At 40.2% G+C, this 24,623-nt stretch overlaps 1 protein-coding gene across 1 annotated transcript; it reads right to left on the minus strand.

Moving 5' to 3' along the window:
* Positions 1–998: 998 nt before the first annotated feature.
* LOC106568235 (E3 ubiquitin-protein ligase NEURL3) lies at positions 999–5,294 on the minus strand. Its single transcript, XM_014138400.3, has 4 exons — positions 5,093–5,294; positions 2,491–2,994; positions 2,202–2,375; positions 999–1,961 (listed from the first exon to the last, which is right to left on the minus strand). Exons 1-4 carry the CDS (start codon positions 5,112–5,114, stop codon positions 1,810–1,812), a joined length of 852 nt encoding a protein of 283 aa, XP_013993875.1. The 5' UTR covers positions 5,115–5,294; the 3' UTR covers positions 999–1,809.
* Positions 5,295–24,623: the final 19,329 nt, after the last annotated feature.

Consider the following 24,623-nt stretch of genomic DNA (forward strand, 5'->3'; position numbering starts at 1 on the left):
GCCCCATATACTACCCACTGCGACCTGTACGCTCTCGTTGGCTGGCCCTCGCTTCATACTCATCGCCAAACCCACTGGCTCCAGGTCATCTACAAGACCCTGCTAGGTAAAGTCCCCCCTTATCTCAGCTCACTGGTCACCATAGCAGCCCCCACCTGTAGCACGCGCTCCAGCAGGTATATCTCTCTGGTCACCCCCAAAGCCAATTCCTCCTTTGGCCGTCTCTCCTTCCAGTTCTCCGCTGCCAATAACTGGAACGAACTACAAAAATTTCTGAAACTGGAAACACTTATCTCCCTCACTAGCTTTAAGCACCAGCTGTCAGAGCAGCTCACAGATCACTGCACCTGTACATAGCCCATCTATAATTTAGCCCAAACAACTACCTCTTCTCCTACTATATTTATTTATTTTGCTCCTTTGCACCCCATTATTTCTATTTCTACTTTGCACTTTCTTCCACTACAAATCTACCATTCCAGTGTTTTACTTGCTATATTGTATTTACTTTGCCACCATGGCCTTTTTGCCTTTACCTCCCTTATCTCACCTCATTTGCTCACATTGTATATAGACTTATTTTTCTACTGTATTATTGACTGTATGTTTGTTTTACTCCATGTAACTCTGTGTTGTATGTGTCGAACTGCTTTGCTTTATCTTGGCCAGGTCGCAGTTGTAAATGAGAACTTGTTCTCAACTTGCCTACCTGGTTAAATAAAGGTGAAATAAAATGTAAATTAAAATGTTTACTGTTGCTTTGTTACATTTTGACAAGATGAACTTGCTGATTTTCCAGACTATAGTAGGCTATGAATATAATGTCCTTAGGCCCATCGAGAGTGACCTTGCTGATAGCTACTTTATTGAAGAAACAAGTATTTACTATGACTGTGATATGTTGTTGTCCCACCTAGCCATCTTAAGATGTAAATCGCTTTGGATAAGAGCGACTGCTAAATAACTACAATGTAAAAATACAAATAAAAAGAACGGTGTACCTTTGAGGATAAATGCACTTTTATTTACATGTGGATTTATATAGTGAAACTATTAACACATCTGTACATTGACAAAGTCTAGGCCTACAGTACATCAAGTAGTAGGCTAAAGCCTATTCATCTCACACAGCATAGCCTGGGCCTTTTATTTAAGTTATAGTGCCCTCGAAGCTGGTGTTTGGAGGATATATTGGCATGGGTGTTGTTAGGCCCGAGAAGAAGTCAACGGCCTGCAAACGGTGGCAATATATCCTCCAAACACCGGCTTTGAGGGTATTATCACTTTTATACAAGGGGTTACCAACATTCAAATGATTTACATATTTTCATTGAAAACGTTATTTTTATGAATTTATTCATACTATTTCATCCTTCCACAACATATTGCCCCGAAACATTTAGTCCCAACACAAACCTAGGGTTGCTACCCAAGCCGGCAGGTCATTCTTTCTATTGGTTCGTTGCCAGAGACGTGACCCAGTCATTAAGTATTTTTGTTCAGCATCTTTGGACGCGACCCAATCGTTCTTTCTAAATGTTCTATTGCCATACTGGCTGGCAACGTTCTTATCCCTTGCTTGCTAGCTAGCCAACTATGGCTAATTTACGGTCACGTCAAACAGTGCAGCCAGAATAACAACAAAGTAACTGCATTTGCATTTGTCTAAGGTGTTTTCTAGTGACATTTATTTGGCTACATCCATAATAATGAACTAATGATGTGCGATTTCACCTGGTTATAGAAAATGTGCTTTCAATTTTTGTCAGTAAACTTTCTATCCACCTGTCCTCGCTGTCTGAGCTGTCGCTATCTGATTGACAGGCGACACAGCGGGCAGATTCCGAACTCGGCGGTGACGCGCTCTGCGCAGCAATGGCACAGGCAGCGGTGCCCGCAGGATAGGACCACAGAAGCTCTCAAGGATAGACACACAGCGCAATCTTCAACCAAGTCCCGCTCTACAGTGTAGGATAGATAAACAGCAACAACAAAAAACATTATGATCGCCAAGCCAAGACAGAAGTTGCAAAGAGAACTACATGGTAAATAGACAACAGTACCTTAAAAAGAACATGATCAACAGAAATCCATATATTCTAAACATTGAAATGAAACTGTATTATAACCATATCAATTTGATTGCTTTTCCACTCCCCAGCCTGAATGAATAGACTTTAGTAATGCAGTTGGTTACTAACCTGCAGAGGAGTCCATCTGTGTGGTAGTGATAGGGTCAGTGGGGAGGTGGTTGCCCTGAGAGGTGCAACAGGGATGACCCTTGTTCACACACATGCAGCTGTCCTCATAAGATACAGAGGGAGGAGGGGGGACAGGGCAGGACCTCCGCGTATTCCATCTTTTTTTTTTTGATCCTGAGGGATAGAAGAATAATATAAAGAACAGATCATTTAAGGAGTATTTTAATATAATCTGGAACAAAATAGATTTTTACATTTGATTAAACAAGAAATTCACCAAATGCCTCACCCAATAAGAGCACAGCTCTGGTCTGCCCGTAGACATCTATAATAGCCCAGAGGGGGCTTCTCACATCCACCCCCTTCAGGAGCAGGTACCTCACACGATTTGGCCCCTCGTACACCAGCACCCCTTCAGGGGTCACCCAGAAGCGGAGCTCTGCCCCTGGCATGTTGAGGCTGGAGGGCACGGGGGATGCCCAGTACCGGTCGGTGGTGGTGAGGTCAGGGATGGCCATGGCAGGGAGGAAGAGTGGCCCACAGGAGGAAGGGGGTATGGAGGTGAATCCCAGCCGCAAAGCTCCATTCCAGTGCTGGTCACAAAGCTCCACCCGCAGATGTATCTTCTCCTGAACCCTGACTGGCCGACTGCTGAAGGTCAGGCCATTCTGGAAGGTCTCCCTGTTCCTCTCCACACGTCTACCTCCCAGACTCAGACACACCTGGGTCCCCAATACCCCTTTATGGAAGGACAGTGGCCCCAGACAGTGACGCCCATGTGTTTGGCAAAATTCTAAAGAGAGGAAGATTATTTTTAATGGTGGTCTAATGGCAAGTCTACTTTCCTTCAGAAAACTTTAAGATAAGTGTAAACATTCTCGCAGTTTGCAGACAAGTCAAGACAAGTGTGAAGATGAAATGTATGGGTTTCATCACGTTTCATGTGCTATAAAGAAATATTCATGAACTTTGATATTTATATTATGTTCTTGACTACACTTAAGCCACAATATCCTTGAGTTTATGGTTTTATAGCAAAGATCTCACTGATCCTTTAGTTTTATTATCTCTTGCTAAAGTCCAAATGTCATATTAATTATTAACATATTTGATAAAAGGAGTAAATTGGTCATAAAAAATTAAGGACCAAGGCACTCTTCACATAGTTGATTAAAATGGCTTTATTTGTATGGCATGTTTAATGGAAACAAAGATTACAAACGCAGACGCATTTCGGCTGCATGGCCTTAGTCAGGGAGTACAAAGATACGATAATTCGATGTCCTCATTTGGACAGCATTTTCCAATCAACCCTGATTTGAAGGGAGGGAGTAGTTACAGAAATCATAGGACAACACCTAGTAAGCAATGCTATACACATCAAAAAGTTAAATATACTGAACAAAACTATAAACGCAAAATGTAAAGTGTTGGTCTCATGTTTCATGAGCTGAAATAAAAGATCGCAGAAATGTTCCATATGCACAAAAAGCTTCTTTTTTTTTTTGACTGCATGAATGTCCACCAGAGCTGTTTGAGAATTAAATGTTAGAAATGTAACCACTCTCAGATTAATAGACAGAGCTATGGATGCAAGGACTGACCATCCATTACATAAAAATGGTTGTTTTAACCATGTTATGAGGCTCTACAGTGTTTGTTTACATTTACAATGTTTACAAACATTGGAGTTCTCATGGAGTGTGACAGTTGAACTAAAATTCATGAGGCATTTCTAAGTTATATTCTTCAAGAATCAAATGATATATATATATATATATATGTATATAATTTATAATTCCACAAATGGATGTAGCAACTACAGATTGCCTCTTTTTAAGTCTATCAAAAGTGTGCAAGTTTGAGCATGTGTCCATTAGTCCTATGGATTAAAATAAAATTATCAGCATGAATTGGATTGAGCAATAAAACCCCCACTTTAATTCCATAGCCTTGGATCCGCACTATGCAGCTGTTACAAGAGCGCATTTTTCACAGGCTGTCCACTGGTTTCAAAAATAATGACTGATGGGCAGCTTAAACTTCTTGAATTCAACCATTATTTGGTTCAAATCCACATTTGGATTTGTGAACAGACATCCATAACAACCACAATCCGTAAACCGCAATAGCTAAATGAGAGAGCAACATTGTCATTCACATCAATGCGCTGTGTAGATATAAAAAAATAAATTATATGCGTATCGCCGTAGACTACACCACTGCTGTCATCCTTACCTCCAAGAGTTTATTTAAATTGGATAATCTTTGGATGCCGACAGCAGTCGCACGTTTGGAAGACACCGCTTGGACTGTAGCCTACGAAAGCCTATTCCTGCTCTTTTCCCGCAATCCAGTTGTAAACGCCTTTTTTCAATGCTGATTTGAATGTCATTGAGAAAACAGAGAAGTGGCTTTTTTTCCCGCAAACATCCTTTCTGAATTTAAAAGTAATCCTCGAAGTAATCTCTAGTTTTTCAAAAGTATCTGTAATCTGATAACAATAGTTTTGCTGGTAAGGGATTACAGTTTTTTTTAAATCCCTTACATGTAATCCGTTACTCCCCAACCTTGCTTGTTATTAATAGATTACCATTTCATTTTAGAATAGCAATTTTTGCAATGTTTTTACCAATAATGTGTATGCACCCTAGATGACAGACAGGGGGCTTTTGAAGCCACCGAGCAATTTAATACTCCATTGTAAAAAATTAGGGGGGAAGCTATAAAAATGTATTTAATAATGTCTACACACGTTTTTGACAAGTATATGCTATTACAGACACCTTAATGCTTATGTTTAAATTATATTATGTACATGTGTTATATCTGTCTACACATCTGTTGTTTAATACATCAGAATGTGAATAATATTAATATTGTATTCTTACCAATGCTCTTACAGTTCCCCATTCTCTTCAGGTTTGCCTGTCTTGAAGTGTGCTTATTATCTATGGAGTCTACAGACTGGACTGATACAGTAGCAGGGCAGCAGTGACGTTGGCTTGTATTAGTGTGACAAGTGTATAGTTTTGTTTTGAGACAGAACAACCTCTTCAGTTTAAGGTTGGGGGAGTGGTATGAAAACACAGCCTCACCTACCCACTCTTCTCCGCTCAGCAAAATGACTTCGCAAAATGTATGCTGTTACTGTTTTATATTATATTGCAATAAAGAAGGGGAGTTGTATCATGGATTGATGTTTATGAATATCACAATAATTGTATATATTTTTTTACAATTCTTGACATCATTTTTTCATTCACTAGTTTTATCTTACTGCATACATTATTCAGATAAAATGGGGCGATACAGAATGTAAATGGAGCTGTGAATGGCCATTATGATGTGTTTACTGTGTTCTGTTCTCTAACCGGAGACAGAAGCAATACAGACAGAAAAGTTAAAACACACCAGACCAACCTTCAGTGGCTATCAAATCTTGAACCCTGAGACAACCTTTCAACAGAATAAGTACCTGTCTTCAGATGAAAGAGCCAAGCTTGCTCCCACACTGAGCATGACACAAAGCCAGGTGAAGGTATTGTACTGTAGATGGCATCAACACTTACAGAGTGTCACGACTTCCGCCGAAGTTGGTCCCTCTCCTTGTTCGGGCGGTGTTCGGCGGTCGAAGTCGCCGACCTTCTAGCCATCGCTGATCCTCTTTTCATTTTCCTTTGGTTTTGTCTTGTCTTGTATCACACCTGGTTCCAATCCCATCAATTACATGTTGTATATTTAACCCTCTGTTCCCCCTCATTGTCCTTGTCGGTGATTGTTTTGTTTTGTAAGCTATGTGCAAGATATGTTCTGGTGTGCGACGGGTTTTGTACCCACTTGTATTATTTTGTATATTTTGGTTTTTGGAGTTTTTGAGCACTTATTAAACTGCTCCATTTTATACCAAGTTTGATCTCCTGCGCCTGACTTCCCAGCCACCAGCACGCACCCTTACACAGAGTCATTAATGAATGATAATCAAACATCCCACTGGGCACAGAAGTCATTTCAATGTCTAGTTTTGATTTACATTTTACGTGAATTCAAAGTGAAAAAATTATAGTTTCACCATGTCATTGGAATTAGGTTAATAGTTGGGTAAAAAAAACCATTGATGACTTTTTGCAAGTCCAATCAGTTTCCACATTGATTCAACAATCCTTACATATATTTTTAGGTTGAAATGACCTTGAAACAATGTTGATTGAACCTTTCAGTTTCGAATTCACTCAGCATGACTGTCTAACGGAAGCAACAGTGCCAATAGATAGATCCATAAAACATCAGCTGGCTTTAGTGATATAAAAGCATAAGTACTTCAGTTCAAGTAAATCTGTTTGCTGCATGGCCTAACATCATTTAGTCTGTCACACTTACACTCATTTTATCCCCAGAAATAATTTCAGAGCCTATGGAACTGGTTTGTTGCATGGCCCCTTGAGAAACGGTAGAAAAAAAACAAAAACAAGAGGAGGGAAGGAATACAGTGTTGGGGTGAGAGTTACAGGCTATACTGGCTGGGGGTTGGGACGTGCAGGCTGCTCGGGCTGGCTGAGTGGTCTGGCCAATCTACTGGTCACTCTGTATACAAAACAAAGAATCTTTGTGGCGGGTGGATGGGTTGGGAAACTCAGATGGCTCAGGCCAGCCATTTTTTTCCAGTGTCATATGGATGCATTGGGATATGCGTCCACATGGACATGTGTCTAGGCGGGTTGGCATGTGTATGCTTGTCTGCGCGAATGGTCACTCCCTACCCTAACCATGCCCAGTTCGCCACTGAGTATGTTGTTGTCGAAACGTGTTTCACTAGCCTGAGTTATAATACTCTACACCGTCATTAATTTTCCACATCGTGAATTGTATAAAAATTCCAATTAGCCATTGCACCAGCTGTCGTCATCGGTAGTTCTATGTTAAGAAACATCAGGGTTCCCGGTGCAAAAAAACATTTGCTATTCTAGAGCACGAGTACAGGACATTACAAGGCTGCTTCCGACCATTCTACGACAGCTGCCAGGAACTGACGCTGTCGTAGTCCATGTGGGGTTAAACAACATTAGGAGGGCTAGCTGGGAACTTCTGAAAATTGATTTTAAAGAACTGATTCTAGCATTGAAAGATTCCCAAAAGCTGCCAATTATTTCAGGTCCAGTACCATCTTTCGGCCGCGGGTGTGAAAGATTCAGCAGGTTACTGGCATTACACACCTAGCTAAAAGATTACTGTAGCTCTGCTGGAATCACTTTTATAGATAACCTTGACACCTTCTGGAAACAGAAGATGCTCTACAGGAATGACAGAGTCCATCCAAATCATCTTGGCTTCTGGACTCTGTCCACACATTTCAAGGCTGCATTGAGACAATGACTTATCAATGACCCAAGCCCAGCTGCAAATGTACATTGTCCCAGGGGTGTTGGCAGACACAATGTAAGTAACTTAATTTATGTCCCTCTAACTGCCCTGAATGCCTCTATTGATCCTACAGCTATTGTATGCAGTAATCATGTGCCTATGAGAGTTATACGGTTAGCACTGAGGCAGTGTGCCCTAGTAGGACGTCCACTGTGTGCAGCTCACCCTGCACTATCAGCTCAAACATAAATAACATGAGCATGTCTACTTCTGCTAAGCTTCCCAATAAAGCAATGAAAACAATCAAGCATCCCAGAAAAGTCCTAAAAAGGGCCCACATTAATATATGTAGCTTAAGAAACAAGGTTAATGAAATCAATTACTTGCTAGTAACAGATGACATTCACATTCTGACAATCTCTGAACCTCACTTAGATAATACCTTTGATGATACAGTGGCAGCAATACATGGTTATAACATCTACAGAAAAGGCAGAAATGCCAACAGTGCTTTGCTGTCTATGTTCAGAACCACATTCCTGTAAAAATTGTTAAATACTGTTGAAGTAATACGGCTACAGATTAATATGCCTCACCTAAAGTCCATTCTTGTGGGAAGCTGCTATAGACCACCAAGTGCTAACAGTCATTATCTGGATAATATGTGTGAAATGCTTGGTAATGTATGTGATACCAACAGAGAGGTATATTTATCTGGGTGATTTCAATATTGACTGGCTTTCATTAAGCTGCCCACTCAAGAAAAAGCTTCAAACTGTAATCAGTGCCTGCAACCTAGTTCAGGTTATCAGTCAACCTACCATGGTAGTTACAAACAGCACAGGAATGAAATCATCAACATGCACTGATCACATCTTTACTAATGCTGCTGGGATTTGATTTAAAGCAGTATCCAAATCCATTGGATGTAGTGATCACAATATAGTAGTCATATCTAGGAAAACCAAAGTTCCAAAGGCTGGTCCTAATATAGTGTATAAGAGGTAATACAATAAGTTTTGTAGTGATTCCTATGTTGATTATGTAAATAATATGTGCTGGTCTGTGGTGTTGTCACGTTCTGACCTGTAAAGGTGTTATTTGTTAGTGTTTAGTTTGGTCAGGACGTGGCAGGGGTATTTGTTTTATGTGGTTGTGTGTATGTGTCCATATAGAGAGGGGTATTTGATTTATTAGTCCAGGGTTTTGGTTATTGTTCTATGTTAGTTTATTTCTATGTTCTGTCTAGTCATTTGTATTTCTATGTTTAGTTAATTGGTGTTGGGGCCTTCAGTTGGAGGCAGCTGTCTACCGTTGCTTCTGATTGAAGGTCCTATAATTAGGGGTGTGTTTGTATTGTGGATTGTGGGTAGTTGTATACTGTTTTGTGCTTGTCACCTGACAGAACTGTTAGTGTCGTTTCTGTTAATTGTATATGTGTTTATTTTGTTTCTCCTTCTTATATATTAAAAAGAGAAGATGAGTATACACTTCCCTGTTGCGTCTTGGTCCTCCACACACGACACACATTACAGATGTGTAATGAGGAAAAACCAGACACTGCACTTGACATATTTATGAAATTGCTTATTCCAGTTACAAATAAGCATGCACCCATTAAGAAAATGACTGTATTTTTTTTTTTAAATCCCCTTAGATTGATGAGAAATAAAAAAATGGCTGGTTGAGAGGGATGAGGCAAAAGGAAATAAATAAGTCTGCCTGCACAACTGGTTGGAAAACATACTGCAAATTGAGAAATCATGTGACTAAACTGAATAAAAAGAAGTAGAATCTATAGTATGACACAAAGATAAATTATATAAAGAATGATAGCAACTTTAAATGAAATTTTGGGCAAAAGGCAAACTCAGCTCCATCATTCATTGAATCAGATGGCTCATTCATTACAAAACACGCTGATAATTCCAACTACTTTAATGATTTTTTCATTGGCAAGATTAGCATACTTAGGCATGATATGCCAGCAACAAATGCAGACACTACACATCCAAGTATATCTGACCAAATTATGAATTCTGTAAAGTATGTGTGGAAGAGGTGAAAAATGTGTTGTCTATCATCAATGACAAGCCACTGGGGTCTGACAACTTGGAAGGTAAATTACTGAGGATAATAGCAGATGATATTGCCACTACTATTTACCATATCTTCAATTGAAGCCTACTAAAAAGTGTGTGTCCTCAAGCCTGGAGGGAAGCAAAAGTTATTCCCCTACCTAAGAATAGTAAAGCCCCCTTAACTGGCTCAAATAGCCAACCAATCTGGCTGTTACCAATCCATAGTAAACTTTTGGAAAAATTGTGCTTGACCAGATACAATGCTATTTTACAGTAAACAAATTCACAACAAACTTTCAGCACGCTTATAGGGAAGGACATTCAACAAGCACAGCACTTACATTATTAGCTGAGAGATTAGCTGAGAGAAATTGATGATTAAAAGATTGTGGGGGCTGTTTTGTTAGACTTCAGTACGGCTTTTGACATTGTAGTTCATAGTCTTTTGCTGGAAAAACATGTGTCATGGCTTTACACCCCCTGCTATATTGTGGATAAAGAGTTTCCTGTCTAACAGAACACAGAGGGTGTTCTTTAATGGAAGCCTCTCCAACAAAGTCCAGGTAGAATCAGGAATTCCTCAGGGCAACTGTCTAGGCCCCTTACTTTTTTCAATCTTTACTAACGACATGCCACTGGCTTTGAGTAAAGCCAGTGTGTCCGTGTATGCGGATGACTCAACACTATACACGTCAGCTACCACAGCAACTGAAATGACAACAACACTTAACAAAGAGCTGCTGTTCTTTCTGAATGGGTGGCAAGGAATAAGTTAGTCCTAAATATTTCAAAAACTAAAAGCATTGATTTGGGACAAATCCTTCACTAAACACTAAACTTTGATTAAATCTTGTAATGAATAATGTGAAAATTTAGCACGTTGAGGAGACTAAACTGCTTGGATTAACCCTGGATTATAAACTGTCATGGTCAAAACATATTGATACAACAGTAGCTAGGATGGGGAGAAATCTGTCTATAATAAAGCGCTCCTCTGCGTTCTTAACAGCACTATAAACAAGGCAGGTCCTACAGGTCCTACTTTTGTCCCACCTGAACTACTGTTCAGTCGAGTGGTCAGGTGCCACAAAGAGGGACTTGGGAAAATTGCAATTGGCTCAGAACAGGGCAGACCGGCTGGCCCTTGGGTGTACACAGAGAGCTAACATTAATGCTATGCATGTCAATCTCTCCTGGCTGAAAGTGGAGGACACCCATGCATACCACAAGACATGCCACCAGAGGTCTCTTCACAGTCCCCAAGTCCAAAATAAACTATGGGAGACAGTACTAGATAGAGCCATGACTACATGGAACTCTATTCCACATCAAGTAACTCATGCCAGCAGTAAAACTTGATAAAAAAAAAACAGATAAAAATGTACCTTATGGAACTGAGGGGACTGTGAAGCAACACAAACATTGGCACAGACATGCATACACACACACGCCTCGATAACATACGCACTATACATACACATGGATTTAGTACTGTATATATGTGATAGTGGTGGAGTAGGGGCCTGAGGGCACACAGTGTGTTGTGAAATCTGTGAATGTATTGTAATGTTTTTAAAATGGTATAAACTGCCTTACTTTTTCTGGACCCCAAGAAGAGTAGCTGCTGCCTTGGCAGCGAATGGAGATCCATAATAAATACAAATAATAAGAAGAGACTTGCTTAGGCCAAGAAACACGACTGTAATTTGTTTTTCAACAGGACAATGACCCACACACCTCCAGGCTGTGAAGCAACACAAACATAGACACATGCATACAAACACATGATAACATACGCACTATACACACATGTACACATGGATTTTGTATTATAGATAAGTTTTAGTAGAGTAGAGGCCTGAGGGCACATACTTAATATGTTGAGAAATCTGTTATGAATGTATTGTAATGTATTGTAAAATGTATAACTGCCTTAATTCTAGCTGGACCCCAGGAAGAGTATCTGCTACCTTGGCAGCAGCTAATGGGGATCCATAACAAATACAAATACAAATGCAAAAATATTTATTCAACCTTAAAATGGGTAACACATCCATGGTCACATTTTTAGGTTAGCCTACTGTAACTATTAATGTCTTATTATGTAATCATAGAATGTGTGTTCAAGATAGCATGTTCAAGATAGCATGAAAATGTTGCAGGTCTGTGAAGATCTTCACAATTGCTGTAATAATCTGCACAGAATCTTGAACAGCATTGATCATTTGCACCTTGTACTTTTAATGTAATCTCAACTGCAATCCAGGTAATTTGGTTGTGCTATTAGATGAAGCACAGGGAAAACACATAAAATTGTTGTATAAATACAAAATATCTGCCAGTGTATTCCCATTTGAACTTTGTTGTGCTTATAAATGGTTGAAAGCGCAGTGATAACATATTTAGATGACAACTTAACCAAAAATCATTGTTTTTCCATTGGAATTTGGTTGTGCTTTTAGAAGGATGAAAGCATAGTGATAACACATTTGGAATTCAATAAACTTCTTTCTGTCTTTTTGAGTGGGTGAATAAAAGTTGAAATCTCAACCACGTCTCAAACAAATGTTACCCAAATTTCCACATTGAAATGAAATGGTGTGCGTGTGCCCAGTGGGCAGTAGATCGGTCAGACCGCTCAGTTAGCCCGAGCCGCCTGCACGTCCCGACCCCCAGCCAGTATAGCCAGTAACTACCAGCATGTCACATGTGCAACAAGAGGAGGAAAAAACTTTAGACCACCTTTACTCCACACACGTAGACACATACAAAGCTCTCCCTTGCCCTTCTTTTGACAAAACTGACCATAAATATATCCTCCAGATTCCTGTTGACAAGAAAAAACTAAAGCAGGAAGTACCAGTGACTCACTCAATACAGAAGTGGTCAGATGACGCGGATGCGTTGCGGATGCGTCGCGGATGCTACACTACAGGACTGTTTTGCTTGCACAGACTGGAGTATGTTCAGGGATTCATCCAATGGCACTGAGGAGTATACTACCTCAGTCACCAGCTTCATCAATAAGTGCATTGACAACGTCATCCCAACAGTGACCGTACGTACATATCCCAACCAGAAGCTATGGTTTACAGGCAACATCCGCCCTGAGCTAAAGGCTAGAGCTGCCGCTTTCAAGGAGCTGGACACTAATCCGGACACTGACAAGAAATCCCGCTTTGCCCTCAGACGAACCATCAAATAAGCAAAGCGTCAACACAGGACTAAAATTGAATCCTACTACAACAGCTCTGATGCTACTCAGTTGTGGGGCGGCAGGTAGCCTAGTGGTTAGAGCGTTGGACTAGTAACCGAAATGATGGAAGATCAAATCCCTAAGCTGACAAGGTAAAAATCTGTCATTCTGCCCTTGACCAAGGCAGTTAACTCACTGTTCTGAGGCTGTCATTGAAAATAAGAATTTGTTCTTTAACTGACTTGCCTAGTTAAATAAAGTTTTTTTTTTAATTGCCAGGGCTTGCAAACTATTACCGACTACAAAGGGAAACCCAGCCGCGAGCTGCCCAGTGATGCAAGCCTACCAGATGGACTGAATGCCTTTAATGCTCGCTTCGAGGCAGGCAACACTGAAGCATGCGTGAGAGCACCAGCTGTTCCAGACGACTGTGTGATAACGCTCTCTGTAGCCGATGTGAGCAAGACCTTTAAGTACGGTCAACATTCACAATGCCGCAGGGCCAGATGGATTAACAGGACGTGTAGTCAACTGGCAAGTGTCTTCACTGACATTTTAAACCTCTCCCTGACCGAGTCTGTAATACCTACATGTTTCAAGCAGACCACCATAGTCCCTGTGCCCAAGAAAGCGAAGGTAATCTGCCTAAATGACTATCGCCCCGTAGCACTCACGTTGGTAGCCATGAAGTGCTTTGAAAGGCTGGTCATGGCTCACATCAACACCCTCATCCCGGAAACCCCAGACCCACTCCAATTCGCATACCGCCCCAACAGATCCACGGATGACGCCATCTCAAGCGCACTCCACACTGCCCTTTCCCACCTGTGAGAATGATGTTCATTGACTACAGCTCAGCGTTCAACACCATAGTGTCCACAAAACTCATCACTAAGTTAAGTACTCTGGGACTAAACACCTCCCTCTGCAATTGGATCCTGGACTTCCTGATAGGCCGCCCCCAGAAGGTAAGGGTAGGCAACAACACATCTGCTACACTGATCCTCAACACGGGGCCTCGCAGGGGTGCATGCTTGGTCCGCTCCCGCATGACTCCAATACCATTATTATGTTTGCTGATGACACACCGACAATGATGAGACAGCCTATAGAGAGGAGGTCAGAGACCTGGCAGTGTGGTGCCAGGACAACAACCTCTCCCTTAACATGAGCAAGACAAAGGAGATGACCGTGGACTACAGGAAAAGGAGACATGCCCCCATTCACATTTAACGGGGCTGTAACGGAGTGGGTCGAGAGTTTTTCAAGATCCTTGATGTCCACATCAACAACAAACTATCATGATCCAAACACACCACAAAAGTTGTGAAGAGGGCACGACAACACCTTTTCCCCCTCAGGAGACTGAAAAGATTTGGCATGGGTCCCCAGATCCTCAAAAAGTTCTACAGCTGCACCATCGAGAGCATCCTGACCAGTTGCATCACCACCTGGTATGGCAACTGCTCAGCATCCAACCATAAAGCGCTGAAGAGGGTAGTGCATACCGCCCAGTACATCACTAAGACCAACTTTCCTGCCATGCAGAACCTACAGTTGAAGTCTGATGTTTACATACACCCTAGCCAAATACATTTAAACTCAGTTTTTCACAATTCCTGACATTTAATCCTAGTAAAAATGCACTGTCTTAAGTCAGTTAGGATCACCACTTTATTTTAAGAATGTGAAATGTCAGAATAATAGTAAAGAGAATTATTTATTTCAGCTTTTATTTCTTTCATCACATTCCCAGTGGGTCAGAAGTTTACATACACTCAATTAGTATTTGGTAGCATTGCCTTTAAATTGTTTAACTTGGGTCAAACGTTTCGGGTAGCCTTCCACAAGCTTCCCACAATAAGTTGGGTGAATTTTGGCCCATTCCTCCTGACAGAGCTGGTGTAATTGAGTCAGGTTTGTAGGCCTCATTGCTTGCACACACTTTTTCAGTTCTGCCCACACATTTTCTATAGGATTGAGGTCAGGGCTTTGTGATGGCCTCTCCAATACCTTGACTTTGTTGTCCTTAAGCCATTTTGCCACAACTTTGGAAGTATAATTGGGGTCATTGTCCATTTGGAAGACCCATTTGCGACCAAGCTTTAACTTCCTGACTGATGTTTTGAGATGTTGCTTCAATATATCCACATCATTTTCCTACCTCATGATGCCATCTATTTTGTGAAGTGCACCAGTCCCTCCTGCAGCAAAGCACCCCCACAACATGATGCTGCCACCCCCGTGCTTCACGGTTGGGATGGTGTTCTTTGGCTTGCAAGCATCCCCCTTTTTCCTCCAAACATAACAATGGTCATTATGGCCAAACAGTTTTATTTTTGTATCATCAGACCAGAGGGCATTTCTCCAAAAAGTTGGATCTTTGTCCCCATGTGCAGTTGCAAACCGTAGTCTGGCTTTTTTATGGCAGTTTTGGAGCAGTGGCTTCTTCCTTGCTGAGCGGCCTTTCAGGTCATGTTGATATAGGACTTGTCTTACTGTGGATATAGATACTTTTGTACCCGTTTCCTCCAGCATCTTCACAAGGTCCTTTGCTGTTGTTCTGGGATTGATTTGCACTTTTCGCACCATAGTACGTTCATCTCTTGGAGACAGAACGCGTCTCCTTCCTGAGCGGTATGACGGCTGCGTGGTCCCATGGTGTTTATATTGTTTGAACAGATGAACGTGGTACCTTCAGGCATTTGGAAATTGCTTTCAAGGATGAACCAAACTTGTGGAGGTCTACAATTCTTTTTCTGACGTCTTTGCTGATATCTTTTGATTTTCCCATGATGTCAAGCAAAGAGGCACTGAGTTTTGCCAAAACTATAGTTTGTTAACAAGAAATTTGTGGAGTGGTTGAAAAGCAAGTTTTAATGACTCCAACCTTAGTGTATGTAAACGTCCGACTTCAACTGTATGTGGAAAATACATTGGATTTGAAGAAAGTCATCAACTGTTGTTTTGAGGGTGAAATTTCAACCACTGGATTATATCAATATAGTAACCAATTTTCAACATAGACAAACCATGTGAAAAATATGATGCATTTGTACCTTTAAAAAAAATGTCAGATCTTCAACGTTATATCCACTAAAATGTAAAAAAAAAAATCTCTACGCTGAGCAGCACCATTTAATGGAGAGTTGATCTATCGACAGCTATTAATTTGGCCTCCCATCCAGGGTTTTAACCAAGCCCAGCCCTTTTTTAGCTTTTATATTTGTCACTGATTGCTACCAATGTGCTATCATGGGAGTGATTGTTAAGAGACCTCTTCATAACTAAATATATTCACTGTTGCTATCAAAGTCATTCCAAAGTGTAGGTTTAACAGAGCTAATTAAATGTAACCACACTTTATAAGTCATACATCCTCAATGATACTATTTAGACCTATGTAGCATTTGCAAAGTCCTCAACGTTTATTATTTTAATTCAACCCAGGATTCAACTAAAAATGGACAATATAAATGTATCAAATGTAATCTTCAAGTCAATCTTTAATATGTTGTATTCACATCTCCATCTCAACCAAAAATCTAAGTTAAAGAATAAGACTGAATCAAATAAAATGTTATTTGAAGTGCCTTTAAAGTTTGAAAGTCATCTGATGTTTTATGGATCTAACTGTTGGCACTGTTATTGTTTGTGTCAGACAGTGATGCTGAGTAAAGGTGAAACCAAAAGGGATGTTTGACTATCATTCATTAACAACTTTGTTAATGTGTTGATGCCTTCTACAGTACAGTACCTTCAAATCAAACTTATTTAAAGTGCATTTAAAGTTTGATTCGATTAGATATACTCCTATTCTTTAACTTAGATTTTTGGTTGAAAGAGAGACATGAATCCAACACATAAATTGATCATTTGTAGACAAACTGGATATTGAACTGTGTTTGGTTGTCAGCACAACAGTTGAAGGAGATGTATCTTCTGCTTGTCTAGTTCCATCTATGACACTAACTTAGTCTGGCTTTAATTCCAGTCTGTTTACAAATTAATAATTGATATGTTGGATTCCATCTCAACCAATAATCAAAGTTAAAGAATAAGACTAAATCCAATCAAACGTAATCTTAAGTGCTTTCGAAGTGTTACATGATTTAGTCCTATTCTTAACTTAGATATTTGGTTGAGATAGATACTCTACTATTAGATACTCTAAGTTAAGAATAAGACTAAATCATATAACAGTTGAAAACAGTTGAAATGCACTTTAGATCAAGTTTGATTGGATTTAGTCCTATTCTTTAAATGTGGTTCTTGGTTGAGATGGAGAAATGAATCCAACATATCAATTACTAATCCAAACACATGTAACGGCTGTCGTTGTGTAGAGATGACCAAGGCGCAGCGGGAATATGAATGCTCATCTTGTATTTATTAAATAAAGAGAACACGGGAAAAACCAACAAAACAAAGAAAGACATGACAGTTTCGCAGGCTAAATATTACTAGCAGTGCAAAAGACAACTACCCACAAAAACCCCAGGTGAAAACAAGATCCTAATATATGACTCCCAATCAGGAACAACGACGTACAGCTGTTCCTGATCGAGAGCCACACAAACAACAAAGAAATAGACAAACCAGAAAACTCTAGAAAACCAGAACATACACTAAAACCCAGGAATACATAAACCAAACACCCCTTTAATACTACACACACAACCCGAACCATATGAAACAAATACCCTTCTGCCACGTCCTGACCAAACTACAATACAAATACTCCCTCTACTGGTCAGGACGTGACAACACAATTCAATATCACTTTTGCAATACAGTAAATAGCCTATTATCTTGTAGACAAGTTTACAAATTATATATTGGATTCACCTCTCCAACTAAACCAAAAATACAAGTTAAAGAATTGCATTAAGCCAGTGTCTCAGATGAAAATATACAAGTATTAGATATCCTTCTAATGTTGATGTTTGGTTTCGTTGTCAACCAAACACAATTCAATACTCAAAATTAAGGCTATCTTACAAACTAATGTAAAAATATTTATTGAACCTTAAAATGAGTAACACATCCATGGTCACATTTTGAAGTTAGCCTACAGTAACTATCAATGTCTTCTTACGTAATCATAGAAAGCGTGCATGTTTAAAATAGCATGCAAAGATCGCAGGTCTGTGGAGATCTTCACAATTGCTGTAATAATCTGCGCAGAATCTTGAACAGCATTGATCACTAGCACTATGTACTTTTAATGAAATCTTAACTGCAATCCAGGTCATTTGGATGTGCTATAAGATGAAGCACAGGGATAACACATGAAGTTGGTCTAAAAATACAAAATATCTGACGTTGTATTCCATTTTGAACATTGTTGTGCTTTTAAATGGTTGATTGCGCAGTGATAACACATTTAGATGACAACTAAACCAAAAATCTGACACTGTTTTCCATTGGAATTTGGTTGTGCTTGTAGATGGTTGAAAGCATAGTGACAACACATTTGGAATTCAACACATTTCTGGCTGCCTTTTTGAGTGGGTGAATAAAGGTTGATATCTGAACCAGGTCTCAACCAAATATTACCCAAATTCCCACATTGAAATGACGTGGTGTGCGTGTGCCCAGTGGGCAGTAAATCTGCTAGACTACTCAGCCAGCCCGAGCCGCCCGCATGTCCCGACCCCCAGACAGTATAGCCAGTAACTCTCACCCCTCTATTCCTTCCCACCTTATTTTGTTAAAAATAAATCAAATGTTTAGAGTTTCTGTGTGACAGACTAAATTATGTTGGGCCATTCAGCAGACAGACAGTTTTCTTATCACTAAAGTCAGCTGATGTTTTATGGATCTATCTATAATCATAACAAACAGACACATTCTTCAGTTAAAAGGTCCCCTAACAACCCTCTGAAATGCCCTAGAGGCACAAATCCCTTCAATTTTAAAGTGTATTGCAGATCATTCAACACATAAGGTGCAAGGAAATGAAAGGCTTATCTACCTAACTCTCTAGACACCAAAGGAGTCTCCATAGTTGACCAGCACTGAGAAGGGGTTTGATAACATAATGTTAGATACTTCAGAGTGCAATGATGTGATCTATGTGACTTCAAAGAGATCCAGACAACCTTTTGGTAAAGAAAACAGTGATGAATACTAAAACTGTCTTCTGTGATAAAACGAAGAAAAGGTGCTATAAAAACAAAGCCATAATCTGATTTTTGTACTGATCATAAAATCATTGAAGAGCTAATTACATTATATTGCCAGTACAAGTAATTACCGGGTTAGTTTCACCTCATATTCCATAACAAATATATCCCATATTGGAGACTAAATAAAAGTTTGGGGTCACTTGGAAATGTCCTTGTTTTTGAAAGAAAAGCAAATTATTTTGTCCATTAAAATAACATCAAATTGATCAGAAATACAGTGTAGACATTGTTAATGTTGTAAATGACTATTGTAGCTGGAAACGGCAGCTTTTTTATGGAATATCTACATAGGTGTACAGAGGCCCATTATCAGCAACCATCACTCCTGTGTTGTGTTAGCTAATCCAAGTTTATCATTTTAAAAGGCTAATTGATCATTAGAAAACCCTTTAGCAATTGTGTTAGCACAGCTGAAAAATTTTGTTCTAATTAAAGAAGTAATAAAACTGCCCTTTTTTATACTAGTTGAGTATCTCGAGCATCAGGATTTGTGGGTTCGATGACAGGCTCAAAATGACCAGAAACATAGCTTTCTCATCAATACTCGTCAGTCTATTCTTGTTCTGAGAAATGAAAGTTATTCCATGTGAGAAATTGCCAAGAAACTGAAGATCTTGTACAACGCTGTGTACTACTCCCTTCACAGAACAGCCCGAACTGCCTCTAACCGGAATAGAAAGAGGAGTGTGAGGCCCCGGTGTACAACTGAGCAAGAGGACAACTACATTAGAGTGTCTAGTTTGAGAAACAGATGCCTCCCAAGTCCTCAACTGACAGCTACATTAAATAATACCCGCAAAACACCAGTCTAAATGTCAACAGTGAAGAGGCGACTCCGGGATGCTGGCCTTCTAGGCAGAGTTGCAAAGAAAAATCCATATCTCAGACTGGCCAATAAAAATAAAAGATTAAGATGGGCAAAAGAACACAGACACTGGACGGAGGATGATTGGAAAAAAGTGTTATGGACAGACGAAGTTTGAGGTGTTCGGATCACAAAGAAGAACATTCGTGAGATGCAGAAAAAATGAAAAGATGCTGGAGGAGTGTTTGACGCCATCTGTCAAGCATTGTGGAGGCAATGTGATGGTCTGGTGCTTTGGTGGTGGTAAAGTGGGAGATTTTGTACAAGGTATCTTGAAGAAGGAAGGCTATCACTCCATTTCGCAACACCATGCCATACTCTGTGGACGCCGCTTAATTGGAGCCAATTTTCTCCTACAACAGGACAATGATCCAAAGCACAGCTCCAAACTATGCAATAACTATTTAGGGAACAAATTCTTATTTTCAATGACAGTCTAGGAACAGTGGGTTAACTGCCTTGTTCAGGGGCAGAACAACAGATTTGTACCTTGTCAGCTCAGGGATTCGATCTTGCAACCTTCCGGTTACTAGTCCAACGCTCTACCACTAGGCTACGCTGCCGCCCCAACATCCTTGAGATATTTCTACAACTTGATTGGAGTCCACCTGTGGGAAATTCAACTGATTGGACATGTTTTGGAAAGGCACAAAGCTGTCTATATAAGGTCCTACAGTTGACAGTGCATGTCAGAGCAAAAGGTCGAAGGTATTGTCTGGACAGCTCCGAGACATGATTGTGTCGAGGTATAGATCTGGGGAAGGGTACCAAAACATTTCTGCAACATTGAATGTCCCCAGGTCAAATAAAATGGAAACAGAATGCACCTGAGCTCAATTTTGCATCTGGTAACAAGGGATGCAAAATGTGGTTTTTCATATTTTTGTAAGCATTTCTAAAAACCTGTTTTCGCTTTGTCATTATGGGGTATTGATAAGGGAAAAAAATTATTTCATCAATTTTAGAATAAGGCTGAATATATATATATATATGTTGCTGATTGTAAAATAAATCTTCAATACAACAGCATACAATCTGCAATGTTGGAATTTCCAACTTTAATTACTCAACAAATAATAACGTTAATGCCACCAGTCAGCAATGTAAATGGCAGCCTTGTATAGTTTCGTGAACATTTGAGGCTTAACATGAGAAAATTCAGACCAAATAGGCCTACAAATAAACATTTATCCATCAGCTAATGCAAAGCTATATGCTACATGCACTGCATGGCACAATAGAAAGCTTTTCATCGATTCAATAGGTAGCCGCATAGACATGTTGCAATTTCAGCACCATGGACAGAGACTGGTAGTCTGTACTTTGTGAGTGACTGTCGCTGACGCATATACATTTTATTTTAAGGAGGGGAGAGCGGGGGGGGGGGATCTCCGACCTTGCGAAGGTCCAGAGAAACTGCATTACGCCAGTGGATAGCCTAAGTGTTTTATGTGATTTTTGATTGCATTTGCATTGATGTCACAGTGATTAGAGGGACAATATGCGCTGAGTACCAGGCCATTGGTGACCTGATAGTCGTTAGCGAGTTGGGTACTACCAACCCATCAGCGCCATTCATGTACAGTACAGAGCGCATAGGAGGAGATTACAGACTCGACGGACACTTGGAAAATGACTGCGGTCATGACTCATGACTGCCAGTGTGGCGTAATATGGTCACCACAACTGCCCTAGCAATGACCAGAATTTGAGTTTTAGTTTAAGTATTTAATTAAACATTGGAGAAAAACAAGTTTATATTTGGGGTTCTGATGGGGTATGACAGTTACACTAATCTCATGAGGCATTTATAAGTTATCTTTTAAAAAAATCAATGGGTACATATCATACATTTATGTCCAAAAATGGATGTAGCAACCGCTGATTGCCCCAGTTTCTGTTAACTGCAATATTATTTTTTAATACCAGTCCAATCAGCATACCATAAAACTAAAACATACGTGAAATCGAATCTAAAAAGCCATTATGATATCAATAAAACTCTGATTGTTTGAATGGAGTGATACAGAATTTAAACAGAGATGGCACTGCAGTGGATAGCTGTCTTATGGACTCCTGACCAGTTCTGCTACTTTTTTATTTTATGCATAACTTTTTTTGTACATAATGTCTCCGCCATGATTTTCTATGATTGAAAACAGCTTCTGGACATCTGAACAGCAATCACTAACCTTGATTTGGATGAAAATGTGTACTTCAACGAGTCGGCAGCTCTGGATGTTCTGCTTACTCTGGACCAGGCCTTAATCCCCAGGACTCGAAAGAGGAAGGAAGTTGGGGGCGAAAAAGAGGCAGGCGAGGCGGTATCCTCACGAGACTATGTCAGCAAGCAAATAAACCAAGATTGTCCTCTGTTCTATTGGCGAACGTCACTGGAGAACAAACTCCGTTGTACACTATCCTATCAATGGGACCTGAAGAACTGTAATATCCTATGTTTATCAGAGTTGTGGTTGAACGAGGACATGAATAATATAGATCTCACATTTCTTCCCCATGCATCATCAAGACCGGACTGAAGACTCGGGTAAGGCGAAGGAAGGAGGAGGGGTGTGTATCTTTGTTAACAACAGATCGTACATTGAGCACGATTACTCTAATGTTAAGGAAGTCTCAAGTTTTTGCTCGCCTGAGTTAGAATACCTCAGGATAAGCTGCAGACCATACTATTTACCAAGAGAGCTTATCTATATTTTTTGTAGCGGTCTATTTACCACCACAAACCGATGCTGGCACTAAGACCACACTCAATGTGCTGTATAGGGCCATAACCAAAACATTTTTAAAATGGCAGCCTTTCTCGTGGCCGGTGATTTTAATCTCATTTTTACCAGCGTGTCACCTGTGCAACTAGAAGTGACAAAGCTCTAGATCAACTTTACTCCACACCAGTGGAGGCTCCTCAGAGGAGAAGGGGAAAGACATCCTCCTCAGTGAATTTCTTCTTTTTTTTTTATTGTGAAATGTCTCAAAAGTTATCCTTTTTAAATAAAATTATACTAAATGTATTCACATCAGCAAATAATTGATGAAAACACAGTGTTTTGCAATGAAGGTCTACAGTAGCCTCAACAGCACTCTAAGGTAGCACCACGGTGTAGCCGGAGGACAGCTAGTTTCCGTCCTCCTCTGGGTACATTCCATAGACTTACACAGAAATGAGGACAACCTCCAAACTATCAGACCTCGTCCAGCATGAACTAACATGTTGTCCACCCAATCAAAGGATCAAATCATTAATCTAGTACTGAAAGCATACGCTACAGCTAGCTAGCACTGCAGTATATAAAATGTGTTGAGTCGTTGACTCAAAGAGAGAGAAAGACAATAGCTGCATTTTTTCCAAAATGAAGGAAAAGCAAGGGAGAGAGCTAGCTATATTTTGTATTTTTTTTTCATTTACTTAGCTAGCAAATGCAGCTAGCTAGTTTAGTCTACTCAAACACCCGGCTCAAATAGAGAGGGATGCTATGTTTTCTAGCTGGCTATGGCTATCCAACACTGGTTTTATTAATTTATTGCTACCGGGGCCCGCCGGTGTAACTGCTGGACTGCTTGCTAACTGTACACTATGCTGCATGATTTTAGCAGGTTAACTAACACGTTAGATTTAGTAGCTATGTTGACATGACATTAGCTAATATGGGGACAACGATGGAGGGTGTGTAGTGGTTATGATGTGAAAGTTTGGCTTGGAAAGGTTTTTCGCCTGGTCACAGACAGCTGATGTGTTGTGTACTAAAGTCCACAAGCGGGAAAGTTGAGAGGAGAGCACATAGATGCAAGAAGAAATTATCTAACGAACAAAGGGATCATGCTGTTTGTGGCTGCTATGAAAGTGAACTGTGTTTGCATGTAATCAGGGCTGTAGTCTTTCCAGTCCGCCGATTATGTTGAAAAACATTTCTTAAACGGAAGCAAGCGAAATGGGGATAAACATACCTAAATTTGGACTAATGATTACACCCTAGATCAGTAAGATGCAGGCTAGATTGTGGAAGGTGGTATTGAATGTGCCAATGTCTGTAACCTTGATTACTCAAATTTCTCTCGACCTGTGCACCTATGTTGTAAACTTTCATTCGTAGGCTAGGTTGTAGCAACCACATGATGGGTATAGGGAACATTTTAGTATCATGTAGTAGCCTAAACCTATCAATGTTACATTGAGCTGGGTGAATGAAATATGAATGATAGTCAACCAATATGCTGTAATAGAAATAAGGCCATGCTCATAAAAAAAATCTTAAACAGCACCGAACACCACTGCTCCACACACAGAAACGCATACAAGGCCTTCCCTCACTCTCCTTTTGACAAATCAGACCATAACTCTATCCTCCTGCTTTCTGCTTACCCGCTCAATACGGAAGTGGTCCAATGAAGCAGATACTAAGCTACAGGACTGTTTCGCTAGCCCAGACTGGAATATGTTCCTGGATTGATTCAATAAAATTGAGGCGTTTACAACATCAGTCACCGACTTCATTAATAAGTGCATCGATGACATCACCCCCATAGCGACTAGAGCAGCCGCTTTCAAGGTGCGGGACATTAATCAGGACGCTTATAATAAATCCCGCTACGACCACCAACGAGCCATCAAACAGGCAAAGAATCAATACAGGACTAAGATCAAAATTCTACTACGCCGGCTCTGACTCTAGACAGATGTGGCAGGGCTTGCAAACTATCACGGATTACAAA

The sequence above is a fragment of the Salmo salar genome, chromosome 13 (genome assembly GCF_965601325.2).
Source record: "Salmo salar chromosome 13, fSalSal1, whole genome shotgun sequence".
NCBI lineage: Eukaryota > Metazoa > Chordata > Actinopteri > Salmoniformes > Salmonidae > Salmo > Salmo salar.

Coding starts and splice junctions, on each gene's coding strand:
- LOC106568235 (XM_014138400.3), bottom strand. CDS start 5,114: ATGGGGAACTGTAAGAGCATTG. Junction 2,995..5,092: donor GGGGAACTGTAAGAGCATTG/GTAAGAATACAA, acceptor TCCTCTCTTTAG/AATTTTGCCAAACACATGGG. Junction 2,376..2,490: donor CAGAGCTGTGCTCTTATTGG/GTGAGGCATTTG, acceptor TCTATCCCTCAG/GATCAAAAAAAAAAAGATGG.